Source organism: Poromitra crassiceps (assembly GCF_964638095.1).
Source record: "Poromitra crassiceps genome assembly, chromosome: 3".
NCBI classification, from domain to species: domain Eukaryota; kingdom Metazoa; phylum Chordata; class Actinopteri; order Beryciformes; family Melamphaidae; genus Poromitra; species Poromitra crassiceps.
In genome coordinates, this window is record NC_139625.1 from 81,730,514 (window position 1) to 81,751,488 (window position 20,975).

The 20,975-nt window shown below is 44.1% G+C and overlaps 1 protein-coding gene across 1 annotated transcript in view; it reads right to left on the reverse strand.

Annotated features, from left to right (window-relative positions):
* alk (ALK receptor tyrosine kinase) overlaps positions 1 to 20,975 on the reverse strand; it is a gene marked incomplete at both ends in the record, with an annotated part of 658,401 nt that overhangs the window by 183,264 nt on the left and 454,162 nt on the right. The window contains one exon of the mRNA XM_083632425.1: positions 845 to 978. Coding sequence (XP_083488551.1) covers positions 845 to 978 — 134 coding nt within the window. The remainder of the gene's footprint in view (positions 1 to 844; positions 979 to 20,975) is intronic.

The following is a 20,975-nucleotide window of genomic DNA, read 5'->3' on the forward strand; positions in this document are numbered from 1 at the left end:
ATTTTATCCCTTGGTCTGTCTCCCTCGGCAGAGCAAACAGCTGTCTCTTATGGTAGACAATGTTTCTGATCCATATTTCTTCAATACTGCACATTTGACATGTACAGTACAAGCAAGGATCGCTGTGCTCCTGCATGTAGCTCAGAGGAAATTGGATCATCTATATGAATCTAATTTGAGGTGCTCTGGAGCTTGACAGAGAAGGGTACTATCTAAGTGTCACGCAGTCCACACATTTCATTCCACAACATGCCGTAATTAAGTTACAACAAAGTCACAGAATGCAGCCATGCAATGTCCAGTCTGAAACCTTTGAGCTGCTTTGGGAACTTAGCCACTCTGCAGGCTTGTTAATATCGCCATCAGCCAATTGTATTCCTTGTTACACCCCAGGCTGTTTAGTGTGAAGTCTCATTAGTTACTGCTGTGTACAGAATACCACTCGGTTATGAATGGGTCAAGAGAATGACACAATTCTGAAATGTACGCAGGTACATCTGTAATTTATATGAAAACAAATTTGCCATTTTGAAATCAAAACTACTGTAGAAGGTAAACAAATTAGATTTGGCACCTTTTTAATAGAAAATGAATTATGTTATAATTATGTGAGACACATTTAGTGTACATATTATTAACATCTGCCAAATGGGAAATTGTAAATATTAGAACATCATCGTCCTTGTGGGAAGAAACTGAACATAAAACAACTGAAATGATTAAACTTAGGTCAGGGAAGGATCTCCAGTACAACCAGCGAAAGATTTAAATTTGAATCTTATCACAATCAAACCAAAAGACAAACAAACAAACAAAAAACAGCAATATGGAAGTGCCGACTTACCCACAGTGCAGTTGGTGTTGAAGCGAGGCTCGATGACGGCCGTGGTATCCTGGGGGATCCGCTGGTCGTAGCTGGCTGAGATGCGAAAGGGCGATCCTCCGTGGGTCCCTAGGGTGAGGTGGACCACCGCCCAGCTGCCAAGGAGAGAGAGCAGGAGTAGGGTGAGTGCCAGGAGCAGACACCCGGGCTGACAGCAGCGCCCACGGGGGCCGGGGGTCAGGGCGGGTCGGGCCTCCTCCGCCTGGTCTCCCGCAGCCTCAGGGGTAGGAGCGTCCAGGGCTTCAGTGGAAGCCGACAGGGCCCCCCCCTGATTCCCCTCCACTTTGGGAGGGTCCCCTTCTTCCTTTGTCTGGTGGTGCATGGCCCTGCTTTTGAGCCCACCCCTGGGTCTCTTGGAAGTTTAGGGGCGGCCAATTGCCTGCTGGAGCCTCAGTTGAGAGCTGGTGGCTGGTGGGGAGTGTTCACACACCTCACACTGTGACCAGGCTGCTGTGTGGGAGGGCGGCTGCAGTCCTGCAACCAATGCCTTCCTGCCTCCACCAGCGCCTGGCTTTGTGCACTTCAACCATGTCCCTAATTTTATTAAGCAAATTGTGTTGATTTGTCTTTGGCTCCAGGCTCACCAGTGATTTAGCTCGCTCTCTCTCTCTCTCTCTCTCTCTCTCTCTCTCTCTCTCTCTCTCTCTCTCTCTCTCTCTCTCTCTCTCTCTCTCTCTCTCTCTCTCTCTCTCTCTCTCTCTCTCTCTCTCGCCCATCCCTTTCCTCTATTCGCATATACGGTAAGATATACTGCATTGTAAATACCTACTTGCCTAGTGGGATTGTTATTGTATGAACGGCACCCATAGTATTCAAATCTGCAGACACACAATACACATCATTCAGCACACATTGACACACACAAGCGCATGCACAAGCACACACACACACACACACACACACACACACACACACACAGTACTGTACTGTACACAGGGTTAGATTGATCACTTGAATACATGTGCTTTGTCAAGTTATGGCAACAGATTTACGATTGGACTTAATGCTATAACAGAATTTTATTTTATAGTCTGTCACCCTTCATAATGCATATTTGTATATAGGCATGTATCACCCCAGTTCAACTGCCTTGACAATGAAATGTTTTCATTGAGGAAATCTATATTTTTCCTTCTTCTTTTCATTTACAGAGAGGTTAAGATAAGGATAAGGATCCTTGTCCTAACCTCTGGGAAAGAAAATGCAATGAAAACATTTCCTTGTCAAGGCAGCTGAAATATATTCATTTCCTTAAGGCAATCTGTTCAACTCTTAACCTCCGTTTACTACATTTGCAACTTATGAACATGAATTGCTGTTACTGTAAGTTAAAAAAGGAACAATAACTTTTTCTTGATTATACAAAAAGGTGAAACTGTTTCAAACGTTCTCTCTCATCAATTATTTAAATATGTATTACATATTTCATGCTCATCCTTTGTGTACATGTATACATCTGTGTGTGTGTGTGTGTGTGTGTGTGTGTGTGTGTGTGTGTGTGTGTGTGTGTGTGTGTGTGTGTATGTGTGTGCGCGTGTCTTATTGGCTAAATATTGAGCCAGAAGTCTGTTGAAAGACAGATTTGAACACTATAATTATCAAGAGATCAGACTTCCAAACTGACCAGTAAAAAAAAAAAAAATCAAATTAACTATTGCAGTACTTTTGACTGATGAATGAATACAGTGTTCGGATTAGAACTTTGAATCATGATTACAAAGAGTGCGCGGGGAGACAGAAAACTGAAGGCAACATGCAGCTTCAAGGTGCATTTTGTGATTTGTTTTGGTAGGATTGTGCAACACACACAGGCATGTGTGTGCGCGCACACGCACACACACACACACACACACACACACACAACCCCCCTAACTACAGCAACGGGCTGAGCTTCTCTGATTTCCCCGCTGTCACTTTGCCCTCCCATTATCTTTTCCTCTTTCTGTCTTATTCTCTTGCCTCTCACTTGTCTCAACCCTTTCCAGTCTCCTTTCACCCAGCGCTCCCTACTCCATCACTCTCTCTCTCTCTCTCTCTCTATGTCTCTCTCTCTCTCGCCTCTGCTCAGAGTGGAGTGTAGGTGTTGTTGACCAGATGGGAAGCGATATTATAGCAGTGTTAGAAAGGGGCTTTGCGGTGTGGGACCTGCTCCCTGCCATATCCCTTAATAGAAAGGAAATGAAGGCCTAGATAAGGAGGCCCACAGTCTCCTTGATAACCTTGAAGTGATTTGCTGGCTGAGTAATAAACATGTGTTGCAGAGGCCACAGCGGCTCGGCTGAGAAAAGGCCTTTCTGGTGACTGTGAGTAATCAGCAGGATACAGTCCTCGGGGGTTGTAATGGCACAGCAAAGTGTTGGTCTCCCCGTGTGTTAATAAGCATTACATTATGTGTTGTCAAGATTCATCTACACTTTTGTAAATGGGTCAAACATGCGTTCATGGTGGTGGTGGGGGGGGTGCGTTTTGCCATGAGCTACGTTCCATTCAGTCATTTGACCTGCAATTCAGCAATACAAGGAGAACATATTTACATTGCTGTGACCCACGTGATGTCTCCAAAATGTAGGATTTGAGAGGTGCAAAAATGTCAACAAAGGGCTTGTGCCTCGACTGCGCACAGGTCTGGCTGATACTGGACAGAGCTGTACTGTGTCCACACAAAAGCATCAATGTGTATGTGGTCACTATCTGTTGGCAAAGCACCACGCCACACTGTGACTTGGTGATTGTGCAAAAGACCCTCTGGAGCCAACGGAGTGATTTTGATGTCTTATCGCGCTGCGCCTACGCTGGAGCTCAACTGATGAACTAGTAGATGAGAGCTGCTGGAGCACATCACTCATACATTTAAACCTGATGAATAGTGTGCCATGTGAGAGTGGGCCATGTGAGGCTCGCTGTTCCTAATTAAATAAATACAATTAGAAATAAAAGGAATGACAAACAGGTGACTAATCCCACCATGGATGATGATAATCCTCATTGTGGCTTCTTTGTCTCCTATGTAGAAACCACTGCCCCCTGCTCAGTGCTCAGTGATGAGAAGCTCCCTGCTCAGTGCTCAGTGATGAGAAGCTCCCTGCTCAGTGCTCAGTGATGAGAAGCTCACATCAGGACAGACAGGCCAACTCATCTGGGCTGCCAATGGATCGTGCTCAGTTCATAATGCTATTCATTATGCTTCCCTCTGTGCTCTGCTATAGCTAATGCTTCACCCTTTGTGTGCATGTAGACATCTGTGTGTGTGTGTGTGTGTGTGTGCGTGTGTGTGTGTGTGTGTGTGTGTGTGTGTGTGTGTGCGTGTGTGTGTGTGTGTGTGTGAGGATGTAGGATGCTTGAGTCCTAATCACATTAAGGGCTTATTTGTCTCTTGGTTTCTGGTTTGCATTAGCCGTGTGTCGTATCCATCAAGAGAAACAATAAGAGCCGTGTTACGTATTGCTTTCAAAGTGGTGATGTTTCTCTCTAACGCTGCCACTTCCAGGAATGACTGCATGCAGGGAGACTGTTAGAAGGTTCCGGGCGAGGTGCTCAGGGGATGAGGCAGGGTGGCGCAGTGGATAAAGCTGTTGCCTTATACAGTATACTAAGCTGTCATGTCGCCTCATCCCGGGAAGGCCCCGGTTCGAATCCGGCCTGAGGAGAGATCACCGGGCTGTCATCATCCCGAAGCGATGACATGGACCTTCCCGACATTATGTCATACCGATGTCATGATGTCACAGAAATCATCCCTGTCACATTGGCCGATGATGTCGGAGATGACATCATCAACGTCTTACAACCAGTCAGGTCTTCCCAACAGAGACAAACTGTTTAACTCTACCATGCTTGTGTGTGTGTGTGTTCTTGTATTTCTGTCCTTGTTAATAAAAATGTGTGAGTTTCAGAGGTTAGGAGCAGCAAGGACATTTTTGCAAAGTACAGGTCAGGTCTCACTTCTTCCATAGGTTAGTTTACAGGGCTCCAGACTAACTTTGTACATTGGTTATGAATTTAACCAAAACACCACCATTTCCTCGTTTTGTGTGTGAATGTCTTATTTGAGTGCTCTGTTGTTGTTGTGTGTGAACGCACCTACGTTAGTGACGTCGCTTTGTGCGCACAGCTCCAGAAACACAGTCGGATGGGAAATGGCAACGAGATGAGCTGTGTCGGTGATTTCCCGCCTGAAAACGCGTATTATTTATTGCTTATTTTGTAACAGTTTTATGGAGACCGTTTATGATTTATTTTGTAATACAGTAAAGAGCTTGAGACCCAGTACTGCTGCCTCTTGACTCGTAAATGTTGCCACACACGTCTCTAACCAGAACACGACGCAGAGGAAAAACACATGGGTTACAGTTGCACTGGTGCACCAGCAGCACATCCAGGGCCGGTTCCAGAACAAGATGACTAGGGGTGCATCCTAGATAGGAAGGGGTGCAGATGCCCGGCCGAAGGAATGCATTACTAAAAATAATGCATTTGACCATCATTTCAAGTAGAATGATACCACCCAAGCAAGAATATTTCAAGTGTTTTAAGTGCTTTACTGAAATATTTGGACCATATAATGATAATACAATTATCTCAACCTTAAAAGGTTACATATAGGTGCCAAAAAGCAATAAAATCACATCAAAGAACAAAGAAAAACAACAACTATAATTCAAGTTTAAACAGTAAGTGTGCAGCTGTAGCATTTATTAAAAAAAAAAAAAAAAAAAAAAAAAATCTTTTTACTTTTCAACTGAGCATGCAGACAATTAAAATAAGGGTGCAATGCATGCTTTTGCACCCCCGTAGAACCGGGCCTGAGCACATTTCACCACGCCCTTTGGCACCACAATCTATATTTTAAGCATGGCCTTAGTTATTTGTCATTTCCCACACACTTCCCCACATTTCAGTAACACTTTATTTGAACGGGTGTGTGCATAAGACATGAACATGACGGAGGATTTATTCATGTTTATGACTGATGTCATTAAGTGTCATTGGGTAAATGATGTCACAGTTAATGTAGTCTGACTCCATGGAAGCAGGCTGTGGGAATAAGCTCTGCTATTGGCTCCGACCACTTTAGTCAGAGGCCAAGGGAAATCCCTTTCCGCTCCCTGCGTGTCGCTCTCAAATGCCTTTGCCGCTGTGAAACAACCACAACAACATTAGCTAGCAAGCTAACAACCTACACGCTGAAAATGGCAAGTTTTACTTTCGTGCGGATGGTTGTAAAGATAACAGGAACTTTTTTCCAGCTATACCAGAGAGAGTAAGAGCAGCCAGACTCTCTCCTGCGCTGCTACAGCGCAAAACGGAGGTACTGTAGTCTGGCAAGCGTGACTACGACATTGACATTGTTTGAGATGTCTTTGTTATAACAACTTGACATTGACAACATACAGTAACCTGTCAATGTCTTCGTTATGACAACTTGACATTAACCAAGACAACATAACCGGTCATAAACATGACATAGCATGACATAGCAGGCAATAAGATGTCATTAAGTGCAGAAGCAGAGAAAAGCTTTGCATGGTCATGGAAAATGTTACCCCCTCAGATACATCGCCACAGCCTTGGCTTCGATCACAGCACTTGCGACCGGTTGTACATCGATTTTTTCCCCTTCTCATACGGGAGGAATGTAATTGATTGAAAAGTATGTTGTGGCGGGGAGGCGGCAGGGGTTAACGACTCAGGGTTGATTGATTTGGACTGTCAAATGGCAACAACAAGCGTACAAAAATACAAGCGTAGGTGAATACGTCAAGAGAACTGCAGATTAGATGGAACGGCCCGATATGGGCCGAATGAGCGCGCTACTTCCCCCAAACTAAATGGGACACATTTGAATGCTATCTGTTGAGTAGGAACTGTGTTTCTCTATGGTGCAGCTAACAGTGATTGTATAGACACGGTAAGCCAGGGGACGCAGGGTGGAGCTTTTTGGCACGCTGGGGGCTTTGTTGAAGTGGATTGAAGTGGATTAGATAGGTTTGTTGCAAATCCTTTCTCGCACTCCCCCCAAATCAAACTTCTCCCAAATCCTCGTGAAAGGGAAGATGTGCTAGCTGCCAGCCCATTCAGGGAGAACCACACAGCTTCCTCTTTGCGCACAACCCATTCATTATACATATGCCTCGTGGCTCCGTGGTGCATTTGAGGACAGCCTATAAGCTGTTCTTCATGCTCTCATCTGCTTTGCATTTGTGTCAATGTCTGTGGTTTACATTCATGTGACATTAAGATGGTCTGGAGGGGGGTCACGTGTGCTCTTGATGGAGATGGCAGCGTTGAAAAGTTGCTCCGGGAAACTCTACAACAAAGTGATACTGATAAGGATAATTGACCACATTTGCAGACAAATTAGTTCATAATAGTTACAGGCAGCCTAACTTCACCCTAAAAACCCAATGTCTTAACCGTGAAAACTGGAAATCACAGCACTCAAAGCCAGATTCGCTACCAACACAAGCCCGCCAAGGCTAGCAAGAAAATGGACGCTAACAGAGCAGACGCAGGTGGGACCGAGTTGCTGCACTGGAAAGCGTCGCTGGACATATCTAAACACCAAATAGAGTAGATGCTATTCTGGAAGATATGAAGAAAGTACAGGATCACATTGATAATCTGGATAATAGAGGGTGCTGCTGCAATTAGTTATTAGTCTATAAATCACTTAATGGCCTAGGCCCTAAATACATAGCTGAATTGCTCCTACGCTACGAACCGTCTAGAACTCTTAGGTCAGCAGGGTCCAGCTTATTAACTGTCCCTAGGATCAAATCAAATCATGGGAAGGCCGCATTTACCCACTATGCTTCTGCTAGCTGGAACAAATTGCCTGAAAACCTCAGATCTGCCCCAACCTTACTTACTTTTAAAAATAGACTAAAGACTTTTATGTTTACTGTCGCTTTTAACTGCTGACAGCTGTTTCTCAATCACTATCATATGTGTGTGTAGTCATGTTTCTTATGCAAACCCAATGAGTCCTCTATAAGTTTTTAGCTCTTTTTGCAACTGCTGCGCCTGTTGCTTAATGCACTTTTTATACCCTTTTTTAAAGTTTTGTTGTGATGCTTTTAAATGTCCATTTTATTCTATAGATAAATTGATTTATTCTACTATGCAGGGACGGAGTGTAAGTGTGCAGGGATGCAGTGTAAGTGAGCAGGGGGGGCTTAACAAAACATCAAAAAAGGCATGTTCATTTGGGATTACTTCAAAGTCATGATGGGAAACAGATGTATTCAACTGAAAATGTTGCATACTGTAGGTAGTACTCAGGGGCGTCATGCAAGCCAACAATCTGAGGGGGCAAACTCTGGCGCTGCCCGTAGGGCGCCGAATTTTTGGCTGCGCACAAAGTGCGGCACCAAAAGAAATGTGGGGGGTTGGAAGCCAGATTTGGAGGAATATCTCATTTTAAATTAACAGACTGAGCAGGTGTAACCATAAGGCTATTTTTCAAACTGCTCAGCCTCCTGGAAAGATCCATAATCACCAGACTAAGTACATTGCCACTGCCCAGGCTCAATGGACTTGACAAAAAAGGGAGACCACACGTTTCAAAGCAATGTAACACAATGTTTATTTTGGCTGGTATTGCCTTTTCAGAAGGTAGACATATTTTCTCTTCCATTAGTCTCATCTAGTGTCCTCTAGAGCAGGGCTTCCCAACCATTTTTGTGCCAAGGACTGGTAGATACATGGGAAAAAAAGTTGCGGACTGGTTGTCAAGGTTTTAGTTATATATATTTACTCACCAGGTGGCGACAAAGGGTAAATAACAGCCTTTTGTGTTGTACTGTATGTAGCCTATACAGTATTTATGTTTTTGTTTTAACTACAAACATAAATAAACGTCAACTTGAAACTATGTTTCAACTACCACACACAGCCTATAATATTATAGCCTATGTTTATTTTTTTTATATATTTTTTACCTCTCAAAAATCAGTTACAATGGGCATGACGCTTCTGGTAGCACTTGACGCCAGAAAAGCTACACAAGAGGAATTTAACAACAGAGAACTGTTGCTGGAGATGTAAGGGTGATGATGCCTCCGTTATTGTACATAAAACTCTGGTCATGTCCTGTAAACAGCAACTGGTAGAAATATCAACCAAGTTATATTTGATGTTAAGAGACAATTCACACTGTGAAGTTGTGAGAAGGTATCATACTGTACATTTGGATAAGCCTGACATTTTTGTGTCTTTAGGGGCCCATTTATAGACTGGTCAAATATAACTTACAGTAGTGGTCAACTTACTGTAGTAGTGAATAGTTTCATTGACACCCCCCCCCCTATCTGGTTTTCATTCTAACATTTTATTTGTCATTGTAGTTGTCATGTCATACATTTTTCTTTGGAAATGTCAATAAAAATGTTCATTACACCAAAATCATTTGATTATGGATGTACAGTATAACCCAGGAGATTGCTCAGTTGACAGCAATCTCCAAGCTTTTACACTATTTTGCCAAATTAAACTTGGAATTGCCCTCAAGGTGAGCATTAGCCATTGTATTTTCAGCTGAATACACGCAAATTATTCTGTGATTGAAAAATGAACAATCTGCCAAGAGCGATTTCACGGTGTACTCTTACAGAGGATGAAAGCAAACTGAACCAAGCAAACAAAATATGAAAAAAATAATAGGGAGTGCAAGTAAGTCCAGCAGGGATTCATGTCAGTGTGGCAATTTCACATGCCCTAAAACATAAACGGAGAAAGTGTGAGGCACAGAGTCCAGAGAGCCAAACAAATACAGTTTGTACTGTCACTCCTGAAATTCAGAAGTAGAGGAGTCTGGCTTTAAATAAGAGAGTGAGGGGATGGGGAGAAGCAGAGGAAAGCGGGTAGAGAGATGAATAAGCTTAACTCCCTTTGAACTTGACTCCGACCCCCAACGTCTCATGTCACAACTGACAAAATCTCTTAAAACACAAGCCAACATTTCTGCCCTTCAGACTCGAGGAGACATTCACATTCTGACTGTCCACCCAAACTGAGTGGATTTGAGGGATTGTATAGTGTTCAGCGCCTGGTGCTAAAACAAGCTGTTGGATGCAAATGAGATCCTGCTGACCGTTAGTCTAGTCTAGAAATACATGAACATTTCCAACATGCTTGCCGACACTTTTTACAAAGCAACATGTGGATTTGTGTTGTTTTCTGCATGTGCCACTCTCCTTAATTTGACTTCACTCGTATTACGTTTACATTCACTATTACGTTTTAACAACCCGATCTCCCAAAAAATTGTAAAATAGCAACGTTTGTGGACAAACGTTGCTATTTTACAATTTCGGCTAAGAAATTGTAAAATGGTAACGTATGTGTCTACAGCGGTGGGCGTGGTTTGGGCGTGGTTTACGGAGATTTTCTGTTTCTAACCCCTCCCCCTACTCTAATCCTAACCCTAAAATCTCAGAACGTTACTATTTTACAATTTTCGAGCCGAAATTGTAAAATAGCAACGTTGGTCCAAAACGTTGGTATTATACAATTTTCTGTGAGACTGTGTTGGTTTTAAGGGTGCAATTTGCTCCGCTCTGTCACTGTGCAGAGCAAATGACTGAGAGTAGCCCTTTATCAAACACAGCTGTTGTTTCCCCACAGTTTTGAATGGCAAAATAGCGAGTATCAAACTTGAAATATAGTGAACATAATTTGTGATAATTTTATAATGTAATCAGGTTTTTCCTGTTTCACTTCATTGATACAAATGCTTCCATAACCGTTTCAGTAAAATCTAGTTGTAGGCTACAATGAAGATTCAAGATTCAAGATTCAATCAATATGTTGCCATGTCAAGATAGTTGATGGGAATTTGTCTTGGTTCACTCTCAGACAAAAAGACAAAGACAGTGCAGCAGCACACCACAAACAATAACCATTAAACGCAAGAAAAGATCATCAACATTCAGGAACAGTATCCAGCAGCGACGTATTCAGCAGAAGTGCTTACAGTTTAAAGTGCTATAGCCGGATGAGAGTTGTCTGCTATGATTTTATTCGCCTTCCTGAGTATTCTTGTGTAAAAGAGTGATGTAAGTGAGCCACCCTGCCAGTACTGTAAGTCTTGAAACGTAGAGACGCTAATCTTTCACACACTTTGTAATGCATACACTGTCATGTCTTGCAGATCTTCGATTCGAGAAGACATGATCTCTGAAGTATATCTGGTTAGAATGCAGTTTGGAGATAACGAGCATCAATGATTTGTCATTCCAGCTGGCAAAATGTTTGTTCTTTCTATCATTTTAAACACTTAACCTCAGAATGTTCATAAAGAAAACATCAGATAGAGTAGAATTTTGAGCTGGCGACTATCCCCCCAAAAAATACATCTTAACAGATGCCATTTCAATCTATTCCTGCAGTGTGTATGACAGGTGTTATTTCAGTCAGGCACGGCGATAATGATAGCAATGGCAGTGACAATTGCATTAAAGCACTTTCAAGGTGAATGCTATGGACACATGTTCCAACGTAAGAATTGGTTGAGCGTCAAGATAGGAGATAACACTCATGTCACAAATGTTGACTGTGTGTATTTAAATGTGCTTGTGTGTGTGTGTGTGTGTGTGTGTGAACCCGGGTCTCCAGCTTACAAGCCCAACACGTTAACCATCAAGCTAAAGGGACAATCCCTTTAGCTTAGGCTCACGTGCTTGCTTTTATCCTTAGCGACCCAGGATCGCTACACTACCTCCTCCTGTGGGAAGCGCAGCCCCTGCGCTTCAGCTTACTCCCTGCCTTACCAGCTTGGTGCAGCAACTGGCGGACGCTTTCAGCTCCCTCACGCATCCCATCCGGGCTGCCTTCCGATGACCGCGCGGCCATCCCATCCCACTTCTGACACCAATGTAACGGCACAGGCGAGGCCTGTGCGCGAACCCGGGTCTCCAGTTTACAAGCCCTGTGTGTGTGTGTGTGTGTGTGTGTGTGTGTGTGTATGTGTGTGTGTGAGAGAGAGAGAGAGAGTGCATGTGCATGGCTGTTTTGTGATCTGTGACATGTCTTTGCCAATGATTGAGTTTGCAGCTGTTGCCAGTATTTATAAGCACTTTTGCGAGGAAGCTGGGATCCCTCGTCTCAAACTAGCAAATTATCAAAAGTCAACAATAACAAAAAAAAATCTTAATTACTGTACAATTAGAAGGCATAAAGAAAACATGTATAGAGAGATTAAGAGAGATTAAGAAAGGCAAGACACAAAAGACTAAGCCAAGACTGCTGAAGACAGATTAGGAAAATACATGGCGATGCATCAAAAATATGACATTTCCCGGGCTTCTTTCTCCAGCGATGAAGATGTTGCTGATGGTCTTCGCTAATGGCTTGAATAAGTTGTACAACTGGTTTGACGCTCATTACTTCAGAAAGCACTGTAATGAGATGAGGGCCTTGGCATCTACTGTTGAGCCTCCATCATGGATGAATGGACTGAGTGGAGCATATTACAATGGGGAAAAGGTCAGGGCCGGTCCAGACACAGTGAGAGATTGATGCACTTTGGGAATTACAATAGTGTCAAACAAAATGAGCCCTGGCCAGCAGGGGGCTGGGGCGCTCGTTTAGCACTGCACGGAGCAGAAATTGTGGGCGTGTTCTCCTAGCCTGGGTAAACCCAGCCTCCACGTGACCTCTATCTATGTGCTATCAGTCACAAGAGTGTGTGACTGATAGCACATAGAGGTCAGGTGGAGGCTGGGTTTACCCAGGCTAGTGTTCTCCCTCCCTCCCGCCGTTTGCACCCGACGCAAACGCTTTAAATGGGTGTGGTTATACAGAGAACTATACACCTCACACCACAGACCTGTATGGTCGGGAATTATGTAGCCTAATAAAACCATGACAAACAAATTCTCATTTTGTTTTTTCTGCAATGTAGGCTATAGTTGAAAATCAACGTGGCATTCTGAGGAGAGGGGAGAGTGTGCGCATGCGCAAGGTTTTGGAGAGAGAGAGGGACATCCATGCCGTGCGTAATGTATCCAAGCCAGGATTTCCCTTGCATTTCTCTCGCTCAGGTGCAGTGGGGTTTTTAGGGCTAAGAGCTGTTTAAGACCTGCTATTAGGTGGTCTTAAAATTGCGTCCACCCAAGGAATTTGCGGCATGCTGACGATAGGAGAAGGCAAGCATTTTGCGGGGACACGCCTAGTTTGGCATGGGGCACGCCCAAACCTGTGTCTACGCTCAGATCCTGTCTATATGGTATCTTGGCAAGAGTGCAAAATGACACTTGTGGGAGGCAGACCCAGGAGGCGCGCAAAGGCCAGTATTTTGCGGGGACACGCCTGGTTTGGCCTGCGCCATGCCTACACCTGTGTCTGTGCTTAGATCCCGGTGCAAAACTGGATGTTGGAGGCAGACGATGGCATAAGAGGCAGGGAAGATAGCAGGAGAGGCGCGGATATGTGTTTTCAATAAGGATAATTGAGACAGCTATCAGTGGCTGCATAGACGTGCCAATGTTAGAGGGGCAAAGGAGAGCAATCAAGAACACATAAGTAATGATGTTGGCATGTGCTGACTTCAGTGTTATGATGGAGGCAGTGGTGCAGGAGGGGCCCAGAGAAGCTTTTGAAACAGGATCTCCCGCGTCACATTGTTCCCCTCTGAGTGGCAGGTGGCTTCAACTGACTGCTCCCCGTCCATGTAACCTCACTCACCGGAGCCTCTCTTCCAGACTTCACCGACGCCTCCAACAAAATGCAGAGGTTTAGACAAAAAGGCACAAGCTTAATTCCTAAGATAGAAGACTCAAAAACGAGGGGCTGTCAAGTCTCTTGTGATTAAATGTTACCCCTTTTACGTCAAGTATCATTTGAAAGCAGTGAATGCAACGCAAGATCAATACTCTATGAAATGCAAATGAAACAAACAAAATGATCTCCCACAAAGCTCTCGAGTCACATTTTGTTCATGCTGTATTTGTTGTGCTGTTCATTGGTATGCTAATGTGGATGGCTGCTGTTGAATGCAGAATAATTGCCCTTTTGGGATCAAAACAGGCCTATTGGGAAGGAAGGAAGGCAGGAGCCTCAGGCCAGAGGAGAGGAACGGTAATGGGGATGGGGCTGGATTGAAGCCAGAGATGGACTGGTGCTTTGGATATCCAGTAGAGGCGAGGGGGCAGCAGGCTGGCGTGCATGATGATTTCTTATGAGACTGACGTGGTCGTGGATGTTGTTTTTTTGCCATGCTGCGCAAGTTATTTTCAAAAATGGAGTGGATAATAACTGCATAGCACTATTCTTTTCTCTATTCATGTATTTATTGAGTGCATGTCCATCAACATATTACAGGGAGAATGGCTGACCGATGTGGGGCCCGCGGGCCAAACTTGGCCCACGCTCAGTTTGTTCTGGGCCTCCATGGTTTTGAAAGAAAAAGAATCAGGCTGAATATGACCGTCTTTTCAGAGACTGTGGCCGGCTCATTTTGAAAGCTAGCGTGATGATGATGATACTTTCACCGTATTAGATTTAGAATGTAAATCGACTATAAAATAATATAATTTAATGTCATTTCACCCCCCACCCCCTTCACCTACCCTTTCTTTCCAGAACTGAAAAATTACACACAATTATATCCCTACATCATAACAAACTCTCCCTATTGGAGGAGTAGTGAGGAAAACAATGTTTACAAAGTGCTTCACATAAAAAGTAAGGAAAAAAGACAACTGAGAAAAAACAATCAACTGTAATGAGGCAAGAAGCGAACGCACCACTCGTCTCTACTAGCTATCCAACGCAAGTTGTCTCATAATTACAATGCACTCATTTGGAAAGGACTTTGTTTAGCTGTCAGTAGAAGCAGCACATTCTCAATGGCTGGTGGAATTGGGCAAAAAAGACCAGTGCGGTTGTATTGAAGTGCACAAATAATTCTGCTTCCTCTGCCGCCACCTGCTTAAGGTGGAGTGACTGAGAGTGACTGCAGCACAAGTGCCTTTGTCATATCAGTATTTCATGTCTAAGAATATATGGCTACTGTAGAGTCACCTGGCCAACAAGGGCAGAAGTACAGCATGCCGGGCAATACACCCAGTTCCTCTGGCCCTTCAAGATCAGGCTGTATGTTCATCTATCCACCTAGCAGGAGGCCACACACACACACACCAAGGAGACATTTTGCAGGGACTCTGGCATACCCTGGATTTTGGGCTGCATTGTACTTATGTGTGTATCCAGGCACCTAAAGGCATCTAAAAACAAGTACCTTTTTGTGAACAGGTAAGGCTTTCACTCAATTCATGTTCAGGTTTTCAAGATTTTTATTGTCACTCCATGGTACAAGTACCACGTGTGAAATTCTTGTGCAGTGGACTCCGTTTACGACATAGTACAAATAGGCAACAAGCAATGAGCAATAGGCAATAAGAAATAGGCATCAATAAGCAATAAGACAGCAATAAGGCAATAAGAAATAGGCATCAATAAGCAATAAGACAAGTCGGTGGCTTATACGATAGTGGCATATTCATTGCACATAGGTGCACATGTCATGTGCATACGTTAGACGTGTTCAGACATTCCAAATTCGACGTTTTATACATACATGTGCAAATAGCATGTACCTTATTAAACATACACTTAAATTTACAATTAAACGTTAGGCACCTTATTAAACATACACTTAAATTTACAATTAAACGTTAGGCATCCGTAATAGTAGCAGCTGCAGTGCGGTACGGTACGACTACTGCACTATTTTGTGCATATTAAGGAGTCTCGTGGCCTGCGGGAAGAAACTGTTCCTCAAGCGATTTGTGCGTGTTTTTGGAACCCTGTATCTCCTCCCTGAGGGTAGCAGGGAGAACAGGCTGTTGTGGGGATGGTTTGTGTCTTTGATGATCTTCAGGGACCTCCTGAGGCACCGCTGGTTGTACAGTTCGTGCAGTTCTGGCAGTTCACCTCCTGTTACGTGCTGGGCCGCGCGCCTCACCCTCCGTAGCGCTCTGCGGTCCATGGTGGTACAGTTCCCGTACCAGGCGGTGAAGCCGCCTGTCAGCAGGCTTTCAATGGTGCCTCTGTAGAAGTCCCTGAGGATTTCTTTCCTCAGCCCGAATTTCTTCAGGCGCCTGAGTCCGTGTAGTCGCTGTTGGGCCTTTTTGACAACAGTGGCGGTGTGGCCGGCCCAGGTCAGGTCCTGGTGGATGTTGACTCCCAGGTACTTGAAGCTGTCCACCCTTTCCACCACTGTGCCGTTGATGGTGATTGGGGGGTGTGCGCCCCCCCTCTCCTGTAGTCTACAATGATCTCCTTGGTCTTGGAGACGTTCAGAGAGAGGTGGTTGTCCTGGCACCATTGTTCCAGGACCCCCACCTCCTCTCTGTAGGCCGTCTCGTCGCCCCCCGAGATCAGCCCCACGACCGCTGTGTCGTCTGCAAACTTCACAATTGTGTTTGAAGTTTGAGTCGCCACGCAGTCGTGGGTGTAGAGGTCGTACCAGAAGGGGCTGGAGACGCACCCCTGGGGCGCTCCTATGCTAATGGTCAGTGGGGAGGAGGTGAGGTTGCCCACCCTCACCACCTGGCGGCGGTCTGTCAGGAAATCCAGGATCCAGTCGCACATTGCCGTGTTTAGTCCCAGATCCCTGAGTTTGCTTACCAGCCTGGAGGGTACTATGGTGTTGAATGCTGAGCTGTAGTCCACGAACAGCATTCTTACATAGGTGTCCTTCCCCTCCAGGTGGGACAGGGCGGTGTGGAGCACGTGTGCTACTGCATCCGCTGTGCTCCTGTTGGGGCGGTATGCAAATTGTAGCGGGTCGTGGTCCGGGGGGAGTGTGGGGCGGATCTTTGATATGACCAGCTTCTCAAAGCACTTGCTGGCTATTTGCGTGAGGGCTATTGGGCGCCAGTCGTTGAGGCTGGTCACTTTTTGCTGTTTGGGAATGGGGATGATTGTTGCTGCTTTAAAGCAGGGGGGGACTCGTCGCAATGTGTGTGCAATGCAGGCATTAAATGAATTGATGTGGTGGCGCGATGTAATGGAGTTTTTTTGTGATTGTTGTGATCAAAAATGCTTGATTTTGCAGCACCTTTTCTTAAAAATTGCGCTGCAGTTTGTGAAGTTTTATGTGATTTTGTTTTGTGGTAAAATTGCGGGAACTGGAAAAAATTGTACGTTGAGGAAAAACATTGCGATCCCATCCCCCCCTCCCCCAAACTACTACCTAATGGCAGCTTTTCTCAAATATTGCAATGGAATTTGCAATTTTAACTGGCAAAAATCGCAAGTTGAGGAACGGTTTTGCCGTTTCTGTGGAAAAATCGTGGGAATTTAGAAAAATTGCAAGCCCCCGCAAATATGGCAGAGATTGGTTGAATTTGCATTAATTATTCTGATCACAAAATCGCAATTTCCTGGAGGGATTGGACTGGAGGGCAGTGGCTAGCCTAGTGGCTAATGACACCTGTCATGGTAGCCAGACAGAGCAGGAGAGGCAGTAGGCTACAACTATCTGCAGTCCGTCACATACGAGCTCCATGATTTGTCTTGTTTCCAATCAGCTTTTGTGCAAATTCTAAGCAAACTTTTGAAAACTCCACAATCTTAAAATTCAAAGCAGGTGCATCTCAATAACGGCTGTTAAAGGAGAATTCTGTTTTCTTTACAACCTGGACCTTATCAGTCAGGACCACTTTAGTCAAAAACACACCACTTAGATCAATTTAAAGCTTTTATCAGCATGAGTTACAGTATATTTGGCGGTATGGCTCTGTTCTGTGGAGAGCAGCAGCAGCAGATTCTGGGAGCTCCTTGCCCCTCCATGAGCAACATGGAATAGCCTTACCGCAAGGAGAGCAACAACAGACCCCCAGATACAGAACAGAGTAAGGCACAAAGACAACAGAAATTACATTGTTTTCTTTTCATTTATTTTTCCATCCCCCCCCCCCCCCCCGGTTTTTTATCCCATTTTTATCCACCATTAGTGCCAATTTAATTTATTTATCCTGGTTGCTACTCCATCCTCTGCCGATCTGGGGAGAGCCGAAACTGGCTCCATGCTTCCTCCGAGACATGGGCAGTTAGCCAGCCGCTTCTTTTCCCCTGATAGGGGAAGCTTCACCGGTAGGACATAGCATGTGGGAGGATCACGCTATTCCAACCAGTTCCCCTCCCTCCGAACAGGCGCCCTTAACGACCAGAGGAGGAACCACATTAGCAACCAGGATATTGCATGTTTTTGGTGAAGGGGGTTCCTATATGAAGGAAACCCCCGGGAAGCACGGGGAAAACATGCAAACTCCACACAGAAAGGCCCTTTTGAAGAAATTACATTGTTTAAGTCAGACACAGCATGAAAGGAGGAGTTGGGGAGGAGGTGGGTTGCAAACAGCTTGCAGATGAAGCAGCCATCTTACAGTAGGCAGCAGACTGGAGCAGAATTAAAGAGGGTGCCCTGTTTGAGTGGAGCCAAGTGAACATAACTTTCTGAAAATGACTCTGTATAAAGATATAACGGTTTTGGTCTATATAGCTAATTTGGTCTATAGCTAATTTCACCTTTTCATAACAACTGTAGGGGGTAATTTTTTTTATTATATAACTCACCCGTTTGGAGTAAAATAGATGATAGAAAAGGGGGTGGGTGATTGACAGATTGCCTGTCCAGTGATCGAGTAGCTTGCTGATCACGGACCAATAGCAGGCGGAGCTGCGGTTCTGGGAAACTCCCATCTCACGTGAGGTGCGGAAGAAGGTCTCAACCCATTCCCTCCTCCCACTCTGCTCATGAAAAATCAAGATGGTGACACCCACCGGCCACCGCCAGGAAAACAAAATTGAATGGGATAGATACACCCATATTATTTATGTCTATGGTGCTGACACACCATCGGGAGCAATTTGGGGTTCAGTATCTTTGGCCAAAGACACTTGGACATGCAGACTGGAGGAGGCGGGGATCGAACCACCGACCTCTTTTATCAAAAGCGATTAGTGGACGACCTTCTCTACCTCCTGAGCTACAGCTATGCTGATGGAAACAACTATTGAGCGCTGCATCGGAGTGCTCAAGTGCTGTAGGTGTTTGTGTCACTTATGTTTAGGTTTCGTTGATTAGGATCCCCATTAGCCAATAGCCGATGCAACAGCTACTCTTCCTGGGGTTAAATATGATACAGGTCCATACCCTGTTCATTTGAGCCTACACTAAAATATGATACAGGTCCATACCCTGTTCATTTGAGCCTACACTAAAATATGATACAGGTCCATACCCTGTTCATTTGAGCCTACACTAAAATATGATACAGGTCCATACCCTGTTCATTTGAGCCTACACTAAATATGATACACGTCCATACCCTGTTCATTTGAGCCTACACTTAAATATGATACAGGTCCATACCCTGTTCATTTGAGCCTACACTAAATATGATACACATCCATACCCTGTTCATTTGAGCCTACACTAAAATATGATACAGGTCCATACCCTGTTCATTTGAGCCTACACTAAATATGATACACATCCATACCCTGTTCATTTGAGCCTACACTAAATATGATACACATCCATACCCTGTTCATTTGAGCCTACACTAAATATGATACAGGTCCATATCCTGTTAATTTGAGCCTACACTAAAATATGATACATGTCCATACCCTGTTCATTTGAGATAACACTAAATATGATAGAGGTCCATACCCTGTTCATTTGAGCCTACACTAAATATGATACAGGTCCATACCCTGTTCATTTGAGCCTACACTAAATATGATACAGGTCCATACCCTGTTCATTTGAGCCTACACTAAAATATGATACATGTCCATACCCTGTTCATTTCAGCCTACACTAAATATGATACATGTCCATACCCTGTTCATTTGAGCCTACACTAAATATGATACAGGTCCATACCCTGTTCATTTGAGCCTACACTAAATATGATACAGGTCCATACCCTGTTCATTTGAGCCTACACTAAATATGATACAGGTCCATACCCTGTTCATTTGAGCCTACACTAAATATGATACAGGTCCATACCCTGTTCATTTGAGCCTACACTAAATATGATACAGGTCCATACCCTGTTCATTTGAGCCTACACTAAATATGATACATGTCCATACCCTGTTCATTTGAGCCTACACTAAATATGATACAGGTCCATACCCTGTTCATTTGAGCCTACACTAAATATGATACAGGTCCATACCCTGTTCATTTGAGCCTACACTTAAATATGATACAGGTCCATACCCTGTTCATTTGAGCCTACACTTAAATATGATACAGGTCCATACCCTGTTCATTTGAGCCTACACTAAATATGATACAGGTCCATACCCTGTTCATTTGAGCCTACACTAAATATGATACATGTCCATACCCTGTTCATTTGAGCCTACACTAAATATGATACATGTCCATACCCTGTTCATTTGAGCCTACACTAAATATGATACAGGTCCATACCCTGTTCATTTGAGCCTACACTTAAATATGATACAGGTCCATACCCTGTTCATTTGAGCCTACACTTAAATATGATACAGGTCCATACCCTGTTCATTTGAGCCTACACTTAAATATGATACAGGTCCATACCCTGTTCATTTGAGCCTACACTTAAATATGATACAGGTCCATACCCTGTTCATTTGAGCCTACACTTAAATATGATACAGGTCCATACCCTGTTCATTTGAGCCTACACTTAAATATGATACAGGTCCATACCCTGCTCATTTGAGCCTACACTTAAATATGATACAGGTCCATACCCTGTTCATTTGAGCCTACACTAAAATATGATACAGGTCCATACCCTGTTCATTTGAGCCTACACTAAAATATGATACAGGTCCATACCCTGTTCATTTGAGCCTACACTAAAATATGATACAGGTCCATACCCTGCTCATTTGAGCCTACACTAAATATGATACATGTCCATACCCTGTTCATTTGAGCCTACACTAAAATATGATACAGGTCCATACCCTGTTCATTTGAGCCTACACTTAAATATGATACAGGTCCATACCCTGTTCATTTGAGCCTACACTAAAATATGATACAGGTCCATACCCTGCTCATTTGAGC